The 21634-nt window shown below is 36.6% G+C and overlaps 1 protein-coding gene across 3 annotated transcripts in view; it reads right to left on the bottom strand.

The window, feature by feature from the left end:
- Positions 1-21634, bottom strand: part of TMEM245 (transmembrane protein 245) — an 81522-nt gene that overhangs the window by 57782 nt on the left and 2106 nt on the right. For 2 of the 3 annotated variants that reach the window (XM_051812634.1, XM_051812635.1), the window contains exons 2-7: positions 13213-13330; positions 11852-11953; positions 10863-10970; positions 7389-7475; positions 5858-6070; positions 1915-2084 (exon numbers count right to left, since the gene is read on the bottom strand). In XM_051812634.1, coding sequence (XP_051668594.1) covers positions 1915-2084; positions 5858-6070; positions 7389-7475; positions 10863-10970; positions 11852-11953; positions 13213-13330 — 798 coding nt within the window. The remainder of the gene's footprint in view (positions 1-1914; positions 2085-5857; positions 6071-7388; positions 7476-10862; positions 10971-11851; positions 11954-13212; positions 13331-21634) is intronic. The other variant, XM_051812636.1, reaches the window with a different exon arrangement.

Here is a 21634-nt window from a genome sequence, read left to right as displayed (position 1 = left end):
AAGCTGTAACAATTTACTCCCCAGATTTCTATTTTGTTTGCATATTTTTTATTTCCTCTTCAACAGCCCCTATTGAAGCCAAAACATTTGATAATTCAAATTAAATACAGTTCATCCATCCTTTCAAAACAATCTTGCAAGGATGTCATTTTCATTCCTCTTCTTTCCCTGTCCCCACAAAAAAGACAACTGCCAATATTCTGTGGCATTGCTTCCCAAATTCTCAAGAGACATGATGCATCCATGATCCTACAATACACAGAATAAGCATAGCCAGTAGAACTTAAAGATACAGAAGCATTAGTGTGATAAGCATTGGAAGAACACATAATTCCAGCTCCCCATGATAAAAGCCAGTTGAAACAGAGGTAGAATAGGCACAAATGATGACAACAGAATCATGCAGAGTAACAAGTGTATTTCTTGTAACAGCTAGGAGAGCTTAAATTGCTTTAATACACACAGCAAAGACTCAGAAGGAATAAATATGACTATAATTTGAAAAATGGGAGTGAGAAGGGAGATGGAGAAATGAGTTGTGGCAACACTGTTCTTTTGCTTAGACAAGAACATGAATATAAACTGACCTTAAATAAATTTAAGCTGAAGAGCGGGGAGTTCTGGTGCACATTAAAGCCCTACCTTCTTTAAGGAGAAAAGACTTAGCGGAATTAGGAAGCACACTATATCATACAGTTATACAATACAAGGATACTAAACTTGACAACTCATGAAATACAATACATTCAATATTGTGTCTAGAGAGTCTTCTTACTTACAAAACAAAACCTTTTAATGAAAAGCTTTGTATAATGTAAGCTTTTATCCCAACATGTTAATACTTTTCACTACCTTTGGAAAACTGCTTTATTGTGTTCATAGCTGCATTTTGAATGGCTTTTCCTTTTTCAAACTCTTCCTTAACGAACCCTGTGAAATTGGTACTTTTTTCCTAGAGCCCTTTCAATGCTTTTGTTGACCTCTTGACATCCATTTACCCATTAGATCCAGGCTTAAGCTCTTCCCTCTGCTGTAGGAATTCAGAGCTATAAACTGCAGACCGATCTGCCAAGGTATAGATGCTCTGACAAATGTACTTACAGAGTTCAGCTCTTCAGTTATTGAAACTGTGAGATAATGGCTTTTTCTAAAGCAGAGAACATTTCAACAATAGTTACAGAAAGCACATTCTTACACACCAGCAGAGTTATTACAAACAAAATAATCTATCAGTTTATGTGAAAACTTAAATTCTGAATGAAGGACACTTCATAAATTTTACAGAGCTTTCCAACTCTCCAATTTGCTATGCAAATGTGAGAATGTTTTGAGTGGGGGAGAATGGAGGGTAACACAGATGACTTATTCTACAGCACTTCCCAAATACTTTACCCCACATACTTCTTTTCTTACAGAGGGAAGACTTGCTTCTGTGTGACCATATTACTTTGTTCAACAATTATACTTCCACACAGCATAAACAAATGTGTCCAAACTATCTCGGACCCTACTTACAGAACACAATGGTTCGCTTTTTAAATTAAGTTTTCACAACAGAAGTAGGAACATCTTATCCTTCACACTAAAGCTCATTAAGTTTAACTTCAAAATCTTTGTGACTAAACCATGAGAAATCTGCCTTACTCAGATAAGGAAGCTTATAAAGCTAACTCAGTATTTGAGACCTGACTTCTGTCAAGCTTTGCATGTAATCATTTAACAAATTTAAATGTATACTTAAGTGTATGAATAGTGACAAGAGACATCGTTTAAAATACACCATAAAACAGAGTTTCACATGAAAGACATATCCATTAGTGACAGACATTTATTTTAAAATCAAAGCATCTCAGCATATGGTGAACAGAGAATAAAACAAACTTTCAAGTTGCTTAAGGAAGTAAGTAGAAATACCTTACTGTCAAGCTTTAGCATGACACTTCCAAGTCCTCTGATGGGCCGTGGAGCAAGAGCTTCCTGACGTTCCTTCACAAAATTCTCAACAAATTGCCACCAACTTTTGCAATGGTTTGCCAAGAAGTTCAAAACTCCAAAATGAACCACAAGTTTTTTAAGTGCCCAAACTGTAACCACAAGAAGGAAATTAAGTATCAGAGATTTCAGACGAGTATCAGAGATTACAAGACTACATATCTATTCCATTCTGAAAGACCTATGAAAAAGAAAGGAAAAGACTTTCGAGTTTTATTTCCCATTAGAAACCACTCTCAGAATTTTCAAGTGGTTTCAGTAGTAATCTCCTCACTCGCTTCACAGCTATGCTTATCCACATGGAGTTTAGATGACAGCAGAAGAAAGGTGCCTGCACACTATTCAATAATGCAGCTAACAGACTTGAACAAGAGCTGGGACAAGAAGGTGTCATTCCATGATTCCAGTACAGTGGATTTCTCACATGTTCATACATATACCATGCCAGGTGACTCCATGTAAAATACCACATTCAGAACATTAACATCAGAACATTAACAGCAGAACATAACTTTTATGTTACACATAAAAGAAAATTTTCAGTCTAAATTCTTAAGTTTTAGGCCTTTACACTGTTAAACTATATCCTTCCTTTAAGAATTGTCAGCATTTATTTCACAGTAAAGAAGTATCCATTTTAATCTTCTGCAGAAATACTACTGAGAGATTTTGCTTCTAAACACCAAAAAGCCAATTTTGAGATCAGTCTTTTGTCTTGGCTACATTTGATACTGAACTCCCTCTCATTACATTAAAATGTATTTTTAATAACACTTTTCCTTTACTATGAAAAACTATTCTCCAAACTAGATTCATTACTTACTGCCATACGTTAACTCCACAGTAGTCAGCAGTACACTACCTCATCCTGAAAAATTCACACTGTGCCTCTACCTGGAGATGCGTAAAATAACATACATAGCCTAAAGGGTTAACTTTCACTATCCGCAGGGCATTTATCAAAGTTTCACAATAGCCTATTTTCTCAAGCCACACCGGTGATAGTTTATGGCCTTGTTCCAGGAGAGCCCGTGCATCAATTCGCTGGCATTTGGTTCACTTACCCTCTGGCACCACCATGTGGCAAATATGGGATTTATTCTCTTGAAGAAAGAATAACCCAAAAATTTTTCTACTAAAATCATGTGTCAAACATACCAAAAAGGAGAAAATACAGTGCGAGTGCCAGCACCAAACTTATAGGCTGAAGTTCTGTATGATGAAATGCAACTCATGTTCAATACACAAACTGCTGCTCAGCACAACTGGGCAAGCTTGCACTTTACAAGGTGAACAACACACCTGAAATGGCATTCTAACTTTCCACTAGTATTTGAACAATATCATCTAAAATAACTGAATGTACATTCATTGCAAAGGTGACGTCAGGAGGTGCTACAGTCAAGCAAATGTCTATAGTCACATTAGGTTAAAAAGAGATAAGAGAGAAAAAGCTAAAGAAGGACTGTTATTAGAATGTTGTGAACAAAATTTTAAAAAGGCTGCTTAATAAGAAATTCCAAACATCTCAGGAAGCAGAAAATTACCTGAAGACAAATGAAAAAAAGGATACAACAGAACAAGCAAGGAAGCAAATGAAAGATCTTAAAAAAAAGCAATACCAGGATTCCCAGGGTCATATCACTGAACAAAATGCTACAAGTGTTCCACAACCTGGTTTACTGCTTAGCTTTTAAATCCATAGCAGTCTTTTCAATTTTTAATTTTATGGTTTAATTACAGTATAATTTTTCCGCCCTCTTCACTAAGCAATTTTAAAAGATTACCTCATTCCACCGAAGTACAAATGCATTCAAGGAAAAATGCCAGTGGTACCAAGATGTTTCTAATAATCTAAACACTACTTCAAGTGAGTCCTCTCTACCAACATAAGGAACTCTGGTGAAATTAACACCTTTTTATTTAAAGTTTTGGGGAGGGGTTTTTTTGTTGTTTTTGTTTTTGGGTTTTTTTGGGGTTTTTTTTACATACTAGAAGCATTCTTCTTAAGGTCTCAGAAGTGCCTAAAGTTATTAGCCTCATTAAACTTGAACAGTTGTAAGGGAGCTTGCTTTATAAGCTTTCCTATTTTCCAAATATTTTTACTATTAACTCTCTTATGATGATTCCAGATTATCGTAATTCACCATCTGACATTTAATGTAATCCACTGTTCCAAATTTGGCTTTGTGCATCATTATATTGCTTATTTGTAATATTTTTATGATGATCCAGTTATATTCAGCTATATGCCAAGAAAAAGCACTTAATGGTTTAGTGTCACTGCTAAGGCAATAAGTCACAAATATTCCCCAAAGTAATTTCTCTTTTGGCATAAGTTTATTGGTTGGGTGGTTACTTTAGATGTAATGACTGGCAGTAGCAGTATTCATTCGTTTCATTTATAGATATGCACTTTAATCTAGATTTGTCTGGCTCAAGTTTAAAACCATCCATTGCCATCTGTCTAATTGCAGAACTGTTCCATTCATTTTTTCCCCCACCCAAGTAGACATTTCTGAACAGTGGTTAAGTTATTCCTCGACTTTTCAATAAACTAAGCCACATAAGCTCTGCTTCTAATAAGTCTAAAATTCATTTTCTAATCCCTTTATCACTTCTGATAGCCATTTCTCACAACACCTAGATGCCAAAACTGGGAAGTTTCTTCTGTAGAAACTACACTGAAATGAAACAAAGGTCAAACCCCCCTCTCCTCTTATCTGGCACTCAGCTATTTATATGCCTAGCCATCACATTACCCTTGAGCTGCTGCTACAGTGCCACAGCCAAAGGTGCAGCTGTTCCTTTCACTGTGCCTCCAGGAGTACACAGCCCCTTGAGCCCATAGGGCTCCATGGCCACGATTTCCAGATGCACAACTAGATGGTTTACACTAGCCTTGTGTATTGTGTGCAAATCTCAAGGTTTTAGTAGCAGAGTGGCCTCTGGGGTGGCCTTCATGAGGAGAGACCACGAGGTATCTTGTGCGAGATGCAGTTCCAGGTGGCTCCACAACAGATTCATCACAGGCCAAAGCTGAGCCCTGCAGGCACAGATGTGTGGTGCTTTGGTGAAAAAGTATTTAAGAAAGGGCACAAAACACCAGACAAGGAGAAGAGGAAGGAACACAGAAAGAACAAGTGACTAGAGAGAAAGAAGGAACAGAGGGATGAACAGAGGCAATAAAAAGGCCAGGGAAGCAGACATGTTCCACAATGAAACAGGCACACCACTCAGAGGGACCAGAGCCTGTGGAGGACCCATGCTGGAGCAGGTATACATCTTGAAGGGACTGTGGTCTAGGGATAGGAGGCCTGAGCTGGTACCTCCATAAGAAAGGGACTGCAGCTCATGGATAAGCCCACATTAAAAGACAGGAAGAGTGATTGGTTTTGTGAGTATTTGGTCACTTGGCTCGGCCAAGCCAACTTGCCCACAGAGCCTAGCAACCTATTTTTGATAGAAATTAAAAGTTAACATGAGCAAAACTTCACTATTGAATAACAGCTGAAATATTCTTTATTATAGGTGCAAAAATATGAAAGAGAAGACAAGAGGAAGAAAAACTAACTTCTCTAAACTAGAAGTATTTTTACGACATAAGATATGGCACTCCATTATTTCAAGTAACTACAATAGTCAACAGACAAAGCAATTTTACAGAGTTGTCCACTACATTGTAACAGACAGTGTACATCAGTCTTCCTATCTGAAGCTAAAATTCATCTTAACAAGTCTTGAAAAAGTTTTAAATTAAAACTCATACAAGCCTACAAGCCTTTCCTTCTATTTTATTAAACACAGTGCCTAAGGTTACTTGAAGTCATCATTTAACAAATATTTCTAATAATTGGATTATTACCTGCAAAAGGCACTGGCAATAGCTGCACAATCCAAAAATTTAGCCAGATCTGAACAATGACGATGGCCCACACAAGTAAAACAAAGTAAATATCACTCGTTTTCTTTTTTCTAAGAAAAGATCCAATCTCAGGTCTTTGTCTGTTCCCAGAAGAAGATGAAGAGGAGGAGATAGATGGTGCAGCACGTGGAGGCTGATCACCTTCTGTTGCTCCTAAAACAAACACATGCAAACAAAGAAGAGGAAATTATCACATTAATATTCACCACAAAATAGAATAGCTCCCTATTCCTAAATTAACTTTTTTTTTCTGGGGCAAAGGGGGAAGGCAGAGAGTTGTGTTTTGCTGTTTGTTTTGGGGTTGGGTGGTTTTGGTAATTTCTGTAAACGACAGCCTTGGCACTGATCTGCATTTTGAAAAGTCAGAATAGGGCTGTGTAAGCTCTCCCACATCCCGCAACACCATGCCAAGTAGTGCTGGGAGGAGGAAAGAAGAAAAGTTGCTACAGCTTCTAAGAGGCCTCCTGTCACTGCAGACAAATTACAAGCCAAATATATTTTATCAAAGAACCATGAAAAACATGAAGTATAATTCACTTCTAAAAGAAATCCGAAGTCTGAAAATTAATCTTCGATTTCCCTTTACTTCAAGTACTCAAAAAGGAATCTTAGATTTGCTCAAAGTTCATTTAAACAAAATAAAAATTATAGAGCATACATTGAAGAGAAAGCTTGTACCTTACCAATTTCTTACTATACTACTACTTTTCCTGAACACTTACAACACAAACATAGCACTCACACTGTGATCATAAATTCCTTGCTTGTGTTAACACACATTAGTAACACCAAGCATAAATTAGTGGGTAACAAATGTTGTCATCCTCTCACTCCAAAGTTAGCACACATGAAATTTAATTAGAAAATGTGAACCAATGTGTTAAAGACCCTTATACATGAACAGTAAATAGTAATTTCATGCAAAAATATTATGGTCAAATTAAAATTCTTGTATACAGAACACGGCAATTTATTATTTATTTAACTTTCTTGTTAGCAAATCTGCCTAGTATGAGTGACACCAAATCCATCTTCAGCCATTCTACGTAGAATCTCTCCCTGAGAACACTAGTGTTAACTTTTGTTGAGTCTCCGTGCTGGTGTCAAAATGCACACATTTCCAACACGCCACTACTTAAGAAAAATTTGGAGCCATAGTGGAGGAACACACACAGAGGAAAACGTGAAAAGTCACTCTATGCTGAAGAATAAAAGGCAATTTATTATGCTGACACATACCACAGCTGATAAACAATGAACGTAACCCTTTCAATGGATTTGTGTCACATCGACACATCTTCTCCCATGAAGAAAAACTGCTGTAAAAACTGTACTACAACACACTGCATGCACATCAGTCAAACAGTTTGTGTTCCACACGTGTTTTTAGCTGCAATGTGTCACGAAAGCCATTTCTAGCCTAAAGCATGACAGCCTGAATGTGCAAAAAGACAAGACAGATTTGTCATACGTATGCAGTGGTGGTAAGTGACAAACTCCGCATCCTCACACACTGGATGAACACTCTTCTTTTGCTGCAGAAGTCTGCACTGGTGTTCTACAAGTAAGTGGAACTATTTTTTAGAGCTTATAAACACATTCCCCACCACACTAATACAATAATACAGATCTACTGATTCACCCAACTGATGGACACTGGGATGATGACAAACATCAGCTGGTTGCTGTTTATGTATTTGATGGAACTTCAGAATGCTGGAATTACAGCATGCAATGTGAAAGAAGGAACTCTGCAAGCAGCTGAACACAGCAGAAGCTTCAGGTGGGGTGGTTCTGGGCAAATCAGGACATGCCTCAAAGGGATGATGGCCAGCCCTACCACACAAACTATACTTTCAAGAAAAAGACACAAGTTAATTTTTCATAAGAGGAGATAAAAAGTTACCTGCAAACAGAAATTTTCCTAAAAAGACAAACTGTTTTTGTCATATGGAAGAGGGTCTATGATTCCCCTGTACTTCTCAGCCTGTTTTTAATGAAGCAGAAGAGTACTAACAGAAACAAATGGATGCATTAAAGGAACACAAATTTGGAAGCAGTGTATCCATTACTATATCTCCTCTATCAATTCAACGTACTGAACACTTCTTACTTTTTTTCTCCAAAATTAATACAGTCAACATAAAAAGTAACATTCCAACAAACAGAAACTCAAACATTTATCAAAGAAAAGGAAGCGCTAAAAGCTAAAACAGAACAATAAGCTGAAGTCTATGCCTAAGATTAAAGTTATTCAACATTTTTTGCCCAAAAAAGTCCTTAATAGTCATCTTCATGAAATAAAAAAAATTCCTTCTTTTGGTAATGAAAAATTTGATACACTTTTTCATGCAATGAAGAAAATCTTAACTAAATAACAACAACAGGAATGTTAAGAGCAATAGCAATCAAACAGCCTTATTCTCTTACAGTTTCCCTATTAAGCAAACTGTACACAGAATGCAAAACAAATGGGAAAGAGCTTGGGGGGAGAACTAAAAAATCTTAGGGGACCTGAAGACATGAACGCTTCTTCAGAATGCAGTTCCACAGCACTTTAAGCAGAACTAAACTGGCACTGTCAATGACCCAGTATTCTCCCCATGACAAACACACACCTGCATCAGAACTGCCATTCAGATGACTGTATCTTAAGTCAGTTCACAAAGGTGATCCGCCCAGAAAGCCATCAAAATTTTTGCAAATTAAAGAAGTCACATTCTGTGGGCAACATATGCTCTACAAACCAAGGAATGAGTGTCTTTGTCAACACAAATGGGGAAAAAAGACCTATCAGTATAGTGATTCAGAGTAACTTTGGATTCTGTAAAATTTCATTTAGTGTGCTTCATGATATTTTGAGATGAAACCTGAAAAACACCTTTCTATATTCCAACCGATGAAAGTATGACAGTCTAAACAGTTAATAGATACTCAGTAAAGAATTATAGCAAAATCTGAATGCATGGTAGTTCTTTGAATATAATAACAACAAAAAAAGCAAATTTTCAGGTTGTCCTATTAAGACACATTTTTTTAATTTAGACAATATGTTCTTTGTAATGTCAACTTCTTGCTGTCATAGAATTTTGAATTATTCTCATCCCCAAGAAGAAAAAAACCAACAGCATTAACAGAGAGTTGTCCACATCTTTTCACAATTTCAAGAGAAAAATATTTTTATGTGCATTTTTTTTAAGAAATCAAAGAAGCAGAGGGCAAAAGGGAGAGTAAGAGTTATGAATACATTTAAGGATTTCAGTATCTATCATAGCCAAAGCCAACAAGACAACAGAATCTTTCCTAAAAAGTACTGCAGTGGTATCTGCTTCATAAGCTGCAGACACCTCCTTTGCTGCATATTGTGGAAACTCCTGGAATACCAGGAAGGACCACTTAGACCACCTGCACTGGTATCATTAAACTCCTTACCCCCAGTACAACATACCAGTACTCGACAACAAAATATGGAAAAACATGAGTGTTCAGAAAAAACTATAAAATCAACACAGCTTATTTCCCCGCACAGTCTTTCAATAAACAAATTTAAGCCACATGGAGAACAGTAAAAACCAAGTATTGATTGTTCTACAATTGATTTAGTATAGTATAAGGAGAACCAAAAAAGTTGTAGTTTCTTAAGTCTGTAGGTAAAACCTTTTGCTGTACAAGAATAATGTTTCATCACCATTCACAAAAGATCCAAACCAAAGATGGCCAAACTTATGCTTAATATATCACAGAATAGAATGCTAATTTCCAACAGACTGTTGCAAAAGTATTTTAACTATTGTTAGGAGTTAACAGGAAACTCCTCATTTGTTCTTTTCCTGCTGTGCAGGAAAACAATAACAGAATTTGCAAGACAAAAAGACCCATCTGGTTAACTGTTTCAAGAAGATAAGTCGAAAAAAAATTCACTATAAAAGACACTTTTTTAAAACTGCTGTAGTTTTCTTAAAAACAGAACAAAAACTGTCTTAAAGAAGTGAAAAAATTAAAACTGGTAACTTAAAAAAAAAAAAGCAGAAAAGAACACAACCACTTACATAGCCTGGGGGTTTTTTGTTGCCTGTTGCTTGACCAGATTTCAAAATTCAACTCAAAAAAAACCCCCAAAAACCTCATTTCCAAAATTAAAGATGATATTTTGACTATAGTCATGTAAAATGTAGAAACAAAGGTAAGAAAAGAGTAAGTTGTCTAAAGCTGCCCTTCTCACATTTAAAAAATAAGTTTTGGAATTTCACTTTCAAGTTGAATGATCTGTTTGGTCTACTTGCAGGAAATGGACAAAACTTTTTCCAGAGATCTCAATAATAGCTTAATTTTCTAGTATAGCATTCCATCAAAGATAAACCCAAAAATGATGGTAAGGTTCAAAAGCAGTAATGGACATCTAAACACCTTCTTTGCAACTCTTTCAAGCCAGTTGTGTTATTGCAAGTGAAAGTATAATGTGACTCAAGCTACAATGTCAAGTAAACTCGCTATAGGAGGGACTTTGATCACGCCATGGTTAAAGCGGGTTTTTTTCTCACTATGATGTACACAAAAATTATTCCAGTCTGTCTATACCTGGTGGAAAAACCCAGTTATATCATGTAACTGCCAATAAATCAAAAGGCTAGGAAAACAAAAAAAATAATAATAAAGAACAAGAAAAAAAGCACTGTAAAAAAACCCCAAAACCATAATAAATCCTTCTAGCCAGGCCTTCAAAATCTACAGACAGTCACACAAACTATCCTTTGCAAGACAGCTTTTATTTTATCATCTTCTTAACATTTTTAAAAACAGATAAACCTGATTCATAAGGGAAGTTTAAATGTACTATTTTGGACAGAATTAAGCGATAGGGAATATTTTGAAATTTGTTCTTAATTCCCTCCAATTCCATGTCTTTAGAGCAAATTCAAATGTTTCTTACAGAGTATTCAGTCACCTGAGGGTTGGGAGGAATGTTCATTATTAGACTCATCTTCTGTCATTGAAATTGCCATGGCAATTGTTGAAGCAGCAATGGAAATCATCTGACCAGGAAGCTCTGCCCCTGTAAAATATATATGTGTATGTAAATAAAGAAAAGTTTAAGTCTTAAAATGTTTTATTTTCTGTTTGATACCCACTGAAGCTGTCAAGAAACAGAAATTATATGGATAGACACTGTTATTTTTTAGTATGCATTATAAGTACTCAGTATGACCAAACAGGAATGAGTGCCATTAATTTTAGTATTAAACACAATTTTTGGTGCCAAAACTCAAAACCACTTATTTGCTTAGTGTTTTTCTTGCTAATGAACTGCTACCAACCAAATAATTTGTGGTTGCTGGCAGTCTGATCATTCAAAAACTTTTTATACCAGTTAATCAATTTTACTAACCAACTAAAACAGCAAGACAGGAAAAAAGTTTTCTTCACCAGGAACAACTGATGTTTATTTTTTGCAAAACTGACTCACAACAGGCAAAACCTATTCTTCCAAAGTCTTAACACAAACCATTACTTTAAGAAACTGGTATTTCAAAAATGAATTAATGGATATAAGAAACCTCCTGAATGGAGTTGTCTCAGTTTCTCTCATACTCAGTATTATAGGAGCTACTAAACCCGTATTGCTCATTTCTTTCAAAATTATCCTCTGATTTCAAAAATCATGGGCTACGTTTATGCTTGAAACTCAGGCTTAATAATGAGTCACTACTTTACCATAGTAAAGAAATATCAGTCCATTGTAATCATTTTCTGTAAAGAATTAAAGATTCACTTCATCTCTAGTAAACCACTTTGAAACAAACATACTAAAAATCTCAAAGTAAATTCTTGAAATCCATGTGCTATTGAATTTACAGGGATACGGTCCAGATTCTTTCGCATGACTTTACAGAACTTTTGCCTTCAACAATAAAAGAAACAGTGACTTGTCCTTACCAGAAGACTCCTTTCCATTCTGCTGTTCATGCAACATGCCTACAGTCATCAGAACAACTATAACCAGAAATACAGGAATTCTCCAGGAACCTGCCACAGAAGCTGAAAGATACAGTGTTGGGATTTTTTTTTTTTTACAAGAAAAATGACACCATTAATAAACTCTACATTCAGCAAAACCTGGAAAGGCACCACATCAACCAAGAACAACCTAGGCAAAGACTAAGAAGTGTCTTAAAACAAACAAGTTTTCCATATGCAAGAAAAGGAAGAATAGAAAACACAGGTGAACAAGTTTCTCAATGAATAAACCAAGTTGTTACTGTTCCTAACTTAAGTGAATTTAAACTACGCTGATACAGAAAACAACTTTAAAAACAACTTGCAAAATCACATGAAAATACACACAAAATGAAAATATTTTAGATATGAGGCAGATCAAGTTCCCCCCTAAAATGTGTATTCGTGTTAGATCTCCACAGAGTGGGATAGAGCAGGGCCTTCTTAGGCTTTGGCTATTCAGCCCGTACTTCCAACAAACACAAGACCATCAAAATTTAAGCAAATGCAAAGAAACTGTGTGTAGCTTAAAACCTCAGGAAAGCATCCCCACACGGTCAGAACAACCCATGAAACCTGCTGCTAAACCAAAGCAAATCACAGTACGCTGTGAAACCTTCTATCATGGTAGTCTTCTATTATTTGCATGATATTTCCACCATAAACTCTGCTATGAGAATATAAAATGATAATCTCTTATATTTAATGTGCAACATAAATCTAAAATATTACTATAACCTTATATTTGCATTAACAAATTATATAGATTACTGGTAAATGTATTTTATATTGCTGATATCATCTTGACAAGCTTGTTGACTACTGATAGAATTTTTTTTTTTTTGCTTCTACTACTACTATTAAATGCATTTTACAGCTTCAGCCTTGGTTAATAGCAGGTTGTCAACACAATAATAATAATAATACCATCACAAGTGAAAGTCTAAAGCCACCCACACGTGACTTTAGCCTTTCCTCAATGTCAAGGAGTAAGTATCTGGTCCATCTACCAAATAAGGGAAAACCATGAGAAGTACAAGAAGTTTTTCTCATGGAAAACCATGAGAAGTACAAACTAGGTAGGAGGAGCAGAAGACATATGTTGCTCAGTATCTTGATACCTTCCCATTCCCTACTCCAATGTTCCTTTCTGGACACATGCAGCCAGAATTACTGAGCAGAGAAAACAGTGTGCACTTCAGCCAAGACTCCATTATACAGATTCACCAGGAAAGCAGAGGAGGAGCTTTGTTGACAGAACCCCCACGAATGCATCAAAATAATGACTTCTAGTTACTCACCTAAGTGAAAGAGCAGCATAATCCAAACAGGAACAGAGACTGCTTTTAAGTAACGTTCAGTGCTTATATTCCACTTGAATGAAACCATCAGAAGGTAACCAACTACCAGTGTCCATATCTGTAAGAAAAAGATACACATAGGTATGTATACACAGATGAAAACAGAGCTCTGTTGTACTCATGCATGTGTGTACACACATGTACACCCCTCATAACTGCCATACAGAGAGAACTGAACTCAGCTTCTCAGTCTTTAAGAAGCCCACATTTAAATTAATTACAAGAGTTTTTTTCTCCATGCAGGAGAAATATAAACTCAGTGTAAAGCGTAAGGGCAGGCTAATACGGTTCTAACATGGGGGGTATAGATGCTTTGCTGGGCACAAACCCCAAAGGAAGGTGATCAAGCAACTACTCTGGAACTATTATCAAAAGGTGGGAATCTAAATGAAACAGGGTCATCAGTGGCACCCACAGGGCCACGAGAAGACGGAGCACAGCACCTCTCGTTTCAGCAGAGAGCAGTTTGCCAGCTCCTGTGTTCCCATCCAAAGAGACAAAAGGGGCTTTAAGCCAAAGAAGCCATTAGGAAGCAAGGGAAAAACTGCTGTTCCTCAGCAGTGTTGGTACACAAATCAGAGATGCCTTTAAATGACTTACAGCATGTAAATTTATCATATATTTAACTAAAAAAACCAAGGAGACAAGAAGGCATCAGCAGCAGCATATCAAGAAACAGAAGCGGTCATTTTGGGTTTGCTGCTTCTAACTGCCTTCGACAACTTTGCTTATCAGATAAGTCACAATACAGAATTTTAATTATGAATCCTGAGATGAAGAATTTGAGCTTGAAAATGCTGAAAAAAAGGAAGCAGTGGCAACAGGAAGTGAAAAGCTGCTACTCAGGAGAAGGTATGAAATAAAAGAAGTACAAAAACCTGTAAAAATAAAGACTCGGTGTTGCATTCTTAAAATTAATAAAGACATTTCTGGCTCAAATTCAACAAACATTCCCTATCCATAACCAGTTAAGCCCACCTTCAAATTTACACTTATAAGTCCATAAATCCCAATGCATTTTTAAGAGAATTTCTATTAACAGCATTTGCTGAATCAGACATCACTGTAAGAAGTAAGAATGCACAGGCAGAGATACAGAACAAGTAATAAGGCAGAACACAAAAAGAGTTTTCACCTCTTTACCTTGCACTATCTGCCTCATGCTGAAGATGCAAGAGTCCCTGTGAAAAGCAGGTTTGTACAACTACTTCCATTTATTTAACTGGTGTAGAGGAAATCTTAAGTGTACTGAATCAAACAGACAAGCAGTCATGGTCTCTGGTAACTTCAGAGGGAATGATCACACAGGTAAAGTAATTTAAAACCGCTTAAGATATGTGAACAAAGGTATACCCTTTCCATACCAATTTTTCTAAGCAAAGCAGATCGCTAACTTTTTTCACTGCTATCTAGCTCTAGCTTTTCATCAACACAGCTCCAAATAGCTTATGGTCAAGTGTGGACTCAAGACAAATGTTTCAAACTAATATAACCCATGGACATTAAGACTAAAGTCATAAACAAACAAAAATTTTTATTGGAAATGCACAGCAGCACTCCTTTAACAGCACAGGTTTGTAACGAATTCACTCACAAGGCATTTGCAGCACAGCTGTAATTGCAAGAGGTAACTCATCACGAAGATGCTATCCTACTTGCTAACATCAGGTACATAGCACCTTTGTATGATAAATCTTTCAGCATCAAGTAGATTTTTCTCTTCAGTTTTTAAATTTAATGACAAATTACAAATGGGAGACTCAGTATGTTCAGTAATTTAAACTGTCTGAATAAAACCAAGCCAAAAGTAGGAGGCTAAGAGGGAGTAAGACTGTTTAACAGCCAACAAAGCCAAACACATTGCACTTTTAGCCATGCATGTAGCTGAACATCACAGGGTTTAGGTATTCAATAATCTTTTGTGTTGTAAGTTAAAATAATTGACCAGTTCTCATTTCTAAAAGCTTAGCAAATGACCCAAGTAAAAGTATTTATTTCTACTGAATAGAGAGTAATAGCTTACTTTAAAATAAACAAGTCGCCTTGTTCCAGAGATCAAACAATAACAACCCTGAAGCAGTGTAAAAAAGCCTATGTAGTCAACTGACTGGTGACAGAAGTTTAATTTCAGTGACACTCTTTATTGGTTGATGTGATGGCCAAGCACTTTCCTACACTTCAAGAATCACTGCACAGGAACTAGGGTAGCCTGCTTCCAACAATTTGTAGTTGAAAGCAACTGACAAAGCAAATTAACCTAAATTGACACGGACTAGGATTTCATCCCATACTGACTTGGCAATAGCATACTTTTTTTTTTTCTTAACTCTTTAAAGGCATATTACATAACCTTTCCCACTTTTTCAGGATGGTCTCCAAAGGTTTTGGCTTCAAGAGCATGAGAATATAAATAGCCTCTTTACTATTATATGTCCTTCTCAAGAACTGACATAATTGAAACAAAAAATAGAAGATATTGACTACTTTCATTAAAATTAAGCTACTTCTATTATTGTAATGAAACTGGAATTGATAAAATTCTATGCTAGACCAAAATGTCTATCAATTTGATTTAAAAGAGTATAGAGCTAACCAGGTAACTAATTCATACATTTCAGACTTCGCAGAATGCATTAGCTACCATAAACTATTGATTTATCAAGCTGTAGTCAGTTCGCAGATGCCTGTTTCACCATGTACTCTGATATTTTAAATCACTACTCAGTCACAATTGCTATTAAAAAATGTTATCTTAATTGTGTGAACAGACAGTAAAGACCTCATTTTTCACATCTCCTTTGTATTTTGTAGCATCCCTCACATATTGAACAAAATGTTTTGCTTTTGAAGTAAAACCGCCTGCTTCCCTGAACAAATAGACGTAAGACTGCAGTTCTTGGATTTTGGCATCTACTTCTGTGTTAAAGTGGTAAATTTAAGAGGCCAGAGTTAAAGATGCCTTAGACAAGTCTGAACGACTTCAGTTATCTTTAAATTGCCAACTGGAGGCAAAATTACACCATAGAAAGATTAAGCTTTTATGTTAAACACAATCATTTGCTTCAGTGATTTTTCTTTTAAATTTTAGTTTTGAAAAGTCTAAGATTCATCAGAATGACCATATCACCAACGTTACTGAAAGTCTGTTTCCCGTTACTGTTCAAGTTGACAGATTTGAAAATCTGAGTCACTCGTTTGGCCTCGGCATCAGTTTTCAAGAACAAACTCAAACTCAACTTTTGACAACATTTATATTGATTTATATTGGAGAGTAAAATCCTTTATCTACACGGTTCCCTCCCCTTCTTTCCTATCAACAAGTTAATCTCAAAGAGGGAGGTTTAACAGATGAGCTCATTTAATAGCTCACTGCTACTGAAAGCGGCAGTTCATTCTCTCTTACTGCCAGCTGGGCGGTCCCACCTCTTCTGCACAACAGGTTTAACATTCATCCAGCCAGCTCAAGCTCCCTAAGCTCATAAAAAAAACTATCTGTAATTCAGTTATAGCAAAACAGGCTCACAGAAATATGACAGGGCAACTGAAGCATATGTCAGAAGTGGGATAAGCAAGAACAGCTCTTCACTGGTAGCAAAGCTGTTGGAATGATTTAGTCTTTCTTGGAATGTTGCCCCAACAACGTAACATATGGCAGCAAACACATTTCCTACCTGCTTCATGTGCCTTCTCAGGCAAATGGTGTGATTCTTGGGGTGGTCCTATGCAGTGCCTGGAGTTGTACTTCAATGATCCTTGTGGGCCCCCTCCAACTCAGGATATTCTATGATTCTATGAACCACCTCACAGTAAACACAACAGTGAAGACTGAGAAGATTGACTAACAGCTACTTCTTTTGATATATGCCCTGCCAACTTTCCAAAATTTTTCAGTTTTTAACAAGTCAGGACCTACTAAATGAGGTGTTTCAACTCTCGTTTTCTAATTGTCTGCAGTCTCCCTTGGCCATTCTGAAGTGGTATTTTTTTCCAGGCAGCTCTTTTCAACTTGAAAATCATACAGCAAGGTTTTTAGGGTTTGGTTTATGTTTTGGTTTGTTGTTTGTTTTTTAATTGAGATTTAAATTTAAAACTGCTTGATGAAACTACAGATCTAATTAAATTGCTTTCTATTTTCCAGTTTGTTTCAGCATTTTGAACCAAGAAAAAGGCCCTAACTACCTCATCACTTCCCTTTAGCATTTTAAAATAAAATTTTCATTTGAAAAGAGAGATTTTCATTGTTTTTTCTTAAAATAGAAAATCCTTATAAACACATTGACTACACATTAATACAGCGCTTTCTCAAACTTTTAGAACTGTGCTGTAGCGCAAAGCTGGTTCAAAGAAGTGATTTTATGATAGAAGTTCATCATTTCTGTATCTTCCTCCTCAGCAGTGATGAAGGCTGGCAAAGGAAAACAAACCTACCACAGAAGCTGAGCAGAATACTGTTGGACTTGAAAAATGCAGTGACACACAGCATTAAACCAAACTGTGTTTGCCTTCAAAAAAATCAGTGTTTTCTTCAGTTTTCTGTTCATTTGAGAATGGTTTTATAAACAATATAAAAGATAATGAGGGGGGTGATGAATTATGAAAATGTCATTTTGACTCCAATTTTCAGAACGAAAATTAATTTTAGGTGGCTATACTGCATATTCCTTAGTACACAAGAGGAAATATCCCACAGTGTGTAGAGTCTGGCAGAGTAAGAATGTGTAACTGTCCTTCATTCAGCATGGAGAAAGCCTTTGTCAAACAGATCAAACATGTGAGATGTTTGATCATCATCATTTTTGTTCACCTCAGAGCAAAGTCAACCACCTCTTCCCTTCACTAAGGAAGCCATCATTTACCTAAAGCAGGTTCTAAGTGAACACAAGTAAGTTATTCCTTGCCCCAGGTCCAAAGGACTAGAATAGTGCACCCATTCTGTTTGTTCTAAAAGCCCCAACTTTGACATATACCATGTCAATATGTTTGGCATTAAAACACACAGACTACTAAACCACATGAAACAGAAACATAGTGTTGACTGAGATCACCCTCTTTTGAAGGGACAAAAGTATGAACCCATAACTGAAACCTGGGGGGGCGGGGGCAAACTGACCATCAAAATCTACACCGGCACACATGGGTTAAAAGTATTTTCAATGTGTCCTGCAACGCTTCCTACACTGTGAGTTTAAGAAAGAAAATATTAAATATAAGATATCCAGAAGATTGCAGCTATGGATGTCAAAAATATTTCTCCCTTAGCTCACTTCTCCTGTCTTAATACAAAAGTTACTTATGAGAAACTCACAATTAAAACACTATTTAGAAATGAAGCTTACCAAGATTCACTTGCAAAAAGAGGTTTTACGAAGTACATCAAATTCTTTCCCTGCAGACAGAGTACCACTCTCTAACAACCTTTATGGTGACACTTTTGCAAGAGATGGTTCCTCAACATACACAACTTCTTCACTTTCTTGTTTTACTATAGAGTATAGTTAAAATTTTGCTGGACAGTTCCAAAATGATCATTTCTTTCAGAGGTGGTAGAAAAAGAAACATCATTGTATTCAAATACATATAAATACCAATAAATAACTAATATTATGCAGCATGTATCATTAGGCTTTAGGCTAGTGTCAGATTAGAGTTTGGGGCTACAGCTCATGCATATAAATCAAAACAAGCTCCTAAGCCTCTTCAAGAAAGGTACTTCACTGCATGCTCCTCCAAAACTGAGGGTGGGTGTGGAAGGGAAAAACAACAGTAGAAAATGAAACATTATCAATATCTCAGACTTTCCCTGCCGCTCCTCATCATATTTTAAGTAGGTCACATGTGGTCTCTACACAGTTTATCTCTACCAGGTTGTGAAAATGAGCCAAAATCTGTGTTTTTGGTAAGATGTGTTTACAGTCAGCACCTGCATATATGATTTATAAGCCAAGATACCATAATAATAAAGGATTATAAACAGTGGAAAGAATACTTAAGAACTTTTTCAGGTGTTGTTTGGGGTTTTTTTATGCTGGGTTTTTTTTAGAAACCTGCAAGCCTGCTTTAAGAAGAAAGAGAAGGAAAAAAAAAGCTACCCAAAAAACTCAAAAAATAGAAATTGTATGCACATCAAAAATCAGAACTGTGTTTTTCCCATTTGTAGCTATTCCCACATTATGGTCAAACTATGGTCAAACCCTTTCTTTTGCTAGAAGAAAAACTGCCACATTAGGCGAACTTGACAAAACACAGATGCTTTTCTGCCTCCACAGTAAAACTGTGGAAGCCAAACATCTCAGAGCATGTGACTCAAAGCATTTGCCAGGAAGTACGTTTGAAACTATCAGTGTGGAAGGGCTACTTAGGGACTGCTGACATCTAGTGCCAACACAAACCGAGGTTTCCCCGATGGATGTCTTTGATAGATTCCTTCACGAGGAACAGTCCGTCCATCGGCCAAAAGAGACAACACATACTTCGACAATATTCCAGTGTGGAAATACCATGGGAAATGGTGTTACAAGATTTGCCCAGCACTGCAGTAAGGATAAGATTGTTTAAGTCCTCTAACTGCATGTAAACCCTAGAACAACACGAGCTGTAGCTAGTACAATCAGAGATATAAAAATACACTGACACACACATAGGAGTACACAGTTCTGACTCTGACCAATAACTTGTGACAAACCAAGGAAGAAAGGCTGGCCAGCAGAAAAAGATTTTGACAGCCCTGTAATCAAGTTCACTACAGAGAATTCTGCCCATTATGATTATATCAAATTTAATTTACTGAGATGAACTTCAGAGGCCACACAGAGCAGCTGTATAATTCTTTACATCTGCTTGGATCTACTAACTATCCATTTTCCAAACAAATATGAGTATGTGAGCTCTTCTAAAAACAAAACAAAAAATACAACTAATAGCTGTCATTTGCTAAGTGTAAAATGTAAGCCTAAAGGAGTTTAAACGCTTGCCACAAAGCAGAAGAATCTCCCATACCTTAGATACAGTGCTGGACATAGGCATACTTCCTACAAAACTAGGGCAACAAGGCCATCCCAGGTTAGTCTTCAGATGGTATGCTACCTGTAAGGGTAACCACACTGAAACTGCTGCAGCATAAAAGCATGTAGGGGTATATTCAGTCCACTCTAGGACAAACTCCTCTCCTTTCCAAGAAAGAAAAGAAAGAGTAAAACATTCCCATTTCCTGTTATATGTAACTGAAGTTCGTGTAGGGCCCTCTACATAAGGCTCCTGCAAACAACCCATAGAGAAGGCTAGAGTCAGAGCAAGGAAATCATCTGGAATTTTTAACCAGCCTCTAAATTTAAGGCCCAGCAGAATACTACATTTCTTGAGCAAGCTTCTTCAAAGATGATGGAGGAACTGTAAAGCACAAAGGGAAAGAAAAGGAGACCATGAGAGTGACATGCTTGTAAACTAGCTTAAGATCTTGTTCTTCAAATGCAGTGTTTTGCAATCACCTATCAAACAATCTATTCATGGAGGTACCTAAGATTGCAAATTCCTAAACTGCAGGTGAGACTTAAGAACCACAGACAGGAAAGTAGTCACTTCCAAATCTTTCACTTGTCAACACTATGAATGGCTTTTCCAGATTTGAGGACAACAGGACAAGAAAGCTCTTTAACATACTGGTGCCAAGATACAGTTTACCATGTCATTATCACATGCAATTGCTGCATTTGAAGAACAGGGGTTTTTTTTTCCTGGAACTTCAGAGGAAAATTTCTGTCTCTGTATCATGGCCTAGTAGATAACATAAAAATACTTTTCATAAGAGAACACCAGAGTAGTATTCCAAAAACGCATAATTCTCATGATAGGCATCCACTCACTTCCCTAGTACAACAGAGGGAACCAGAAAGGAACAAGACAATCATGCATACAGAAGGAACCGTGGAGGATTCAGATCCCAGAGAACAGTACAATGGAGCAACCAACTCATAATATTTGAAATTCCTATGCAGCTAACAAGCAAAACATATGCATGTAAATAGCATCCTGCAATATAATGTGGTAAATAAATGGCTTTAAAATGCTTAACTGAAGTTAAAGTTGATAGTATTAACTGATCCAGCTCAGGGCTTCTCAGCAGAATGGATAAAATTAAGTTATCCTGCTACAGCTCTGAGATAATGCAAATCAAGTAACCACAAAATTAAAAAAAAATCGAATAGGAATACACTGTAAAGTGTATAGATGATGCTAGGCTGAGTTGAGGTTATTTACAAAGAAAAGCCCACAGTTTCTTTCTCATAAAGAGAAAGAAACATAGGCAGCTTCCTTAGAAAGCTACTGCAACTGGTTTGCTTAGGGAAGTCTATGGCCAGTTACCTGG

Source organism: Manacus candei, unplaced genomic scaffold, assembly GCF_025592945.1.
Source record: "Manacus candei isolate 608988 ecotype Guabito, Panama unplaced genomic scaffold, ASM2559294v1 h1tg000088l, whole genome shotgun sequence".
NCBI lineage: Eukaryota > Metazoa > Chordata > Aves > Passeriformes > Pipridae > Manacus > Manacus candei.
The sequence above is the reverse complement of the archived record's forward strand: the minus strand, read 5'-3'. Positions and strand labels throughout refer to the sequence as shown.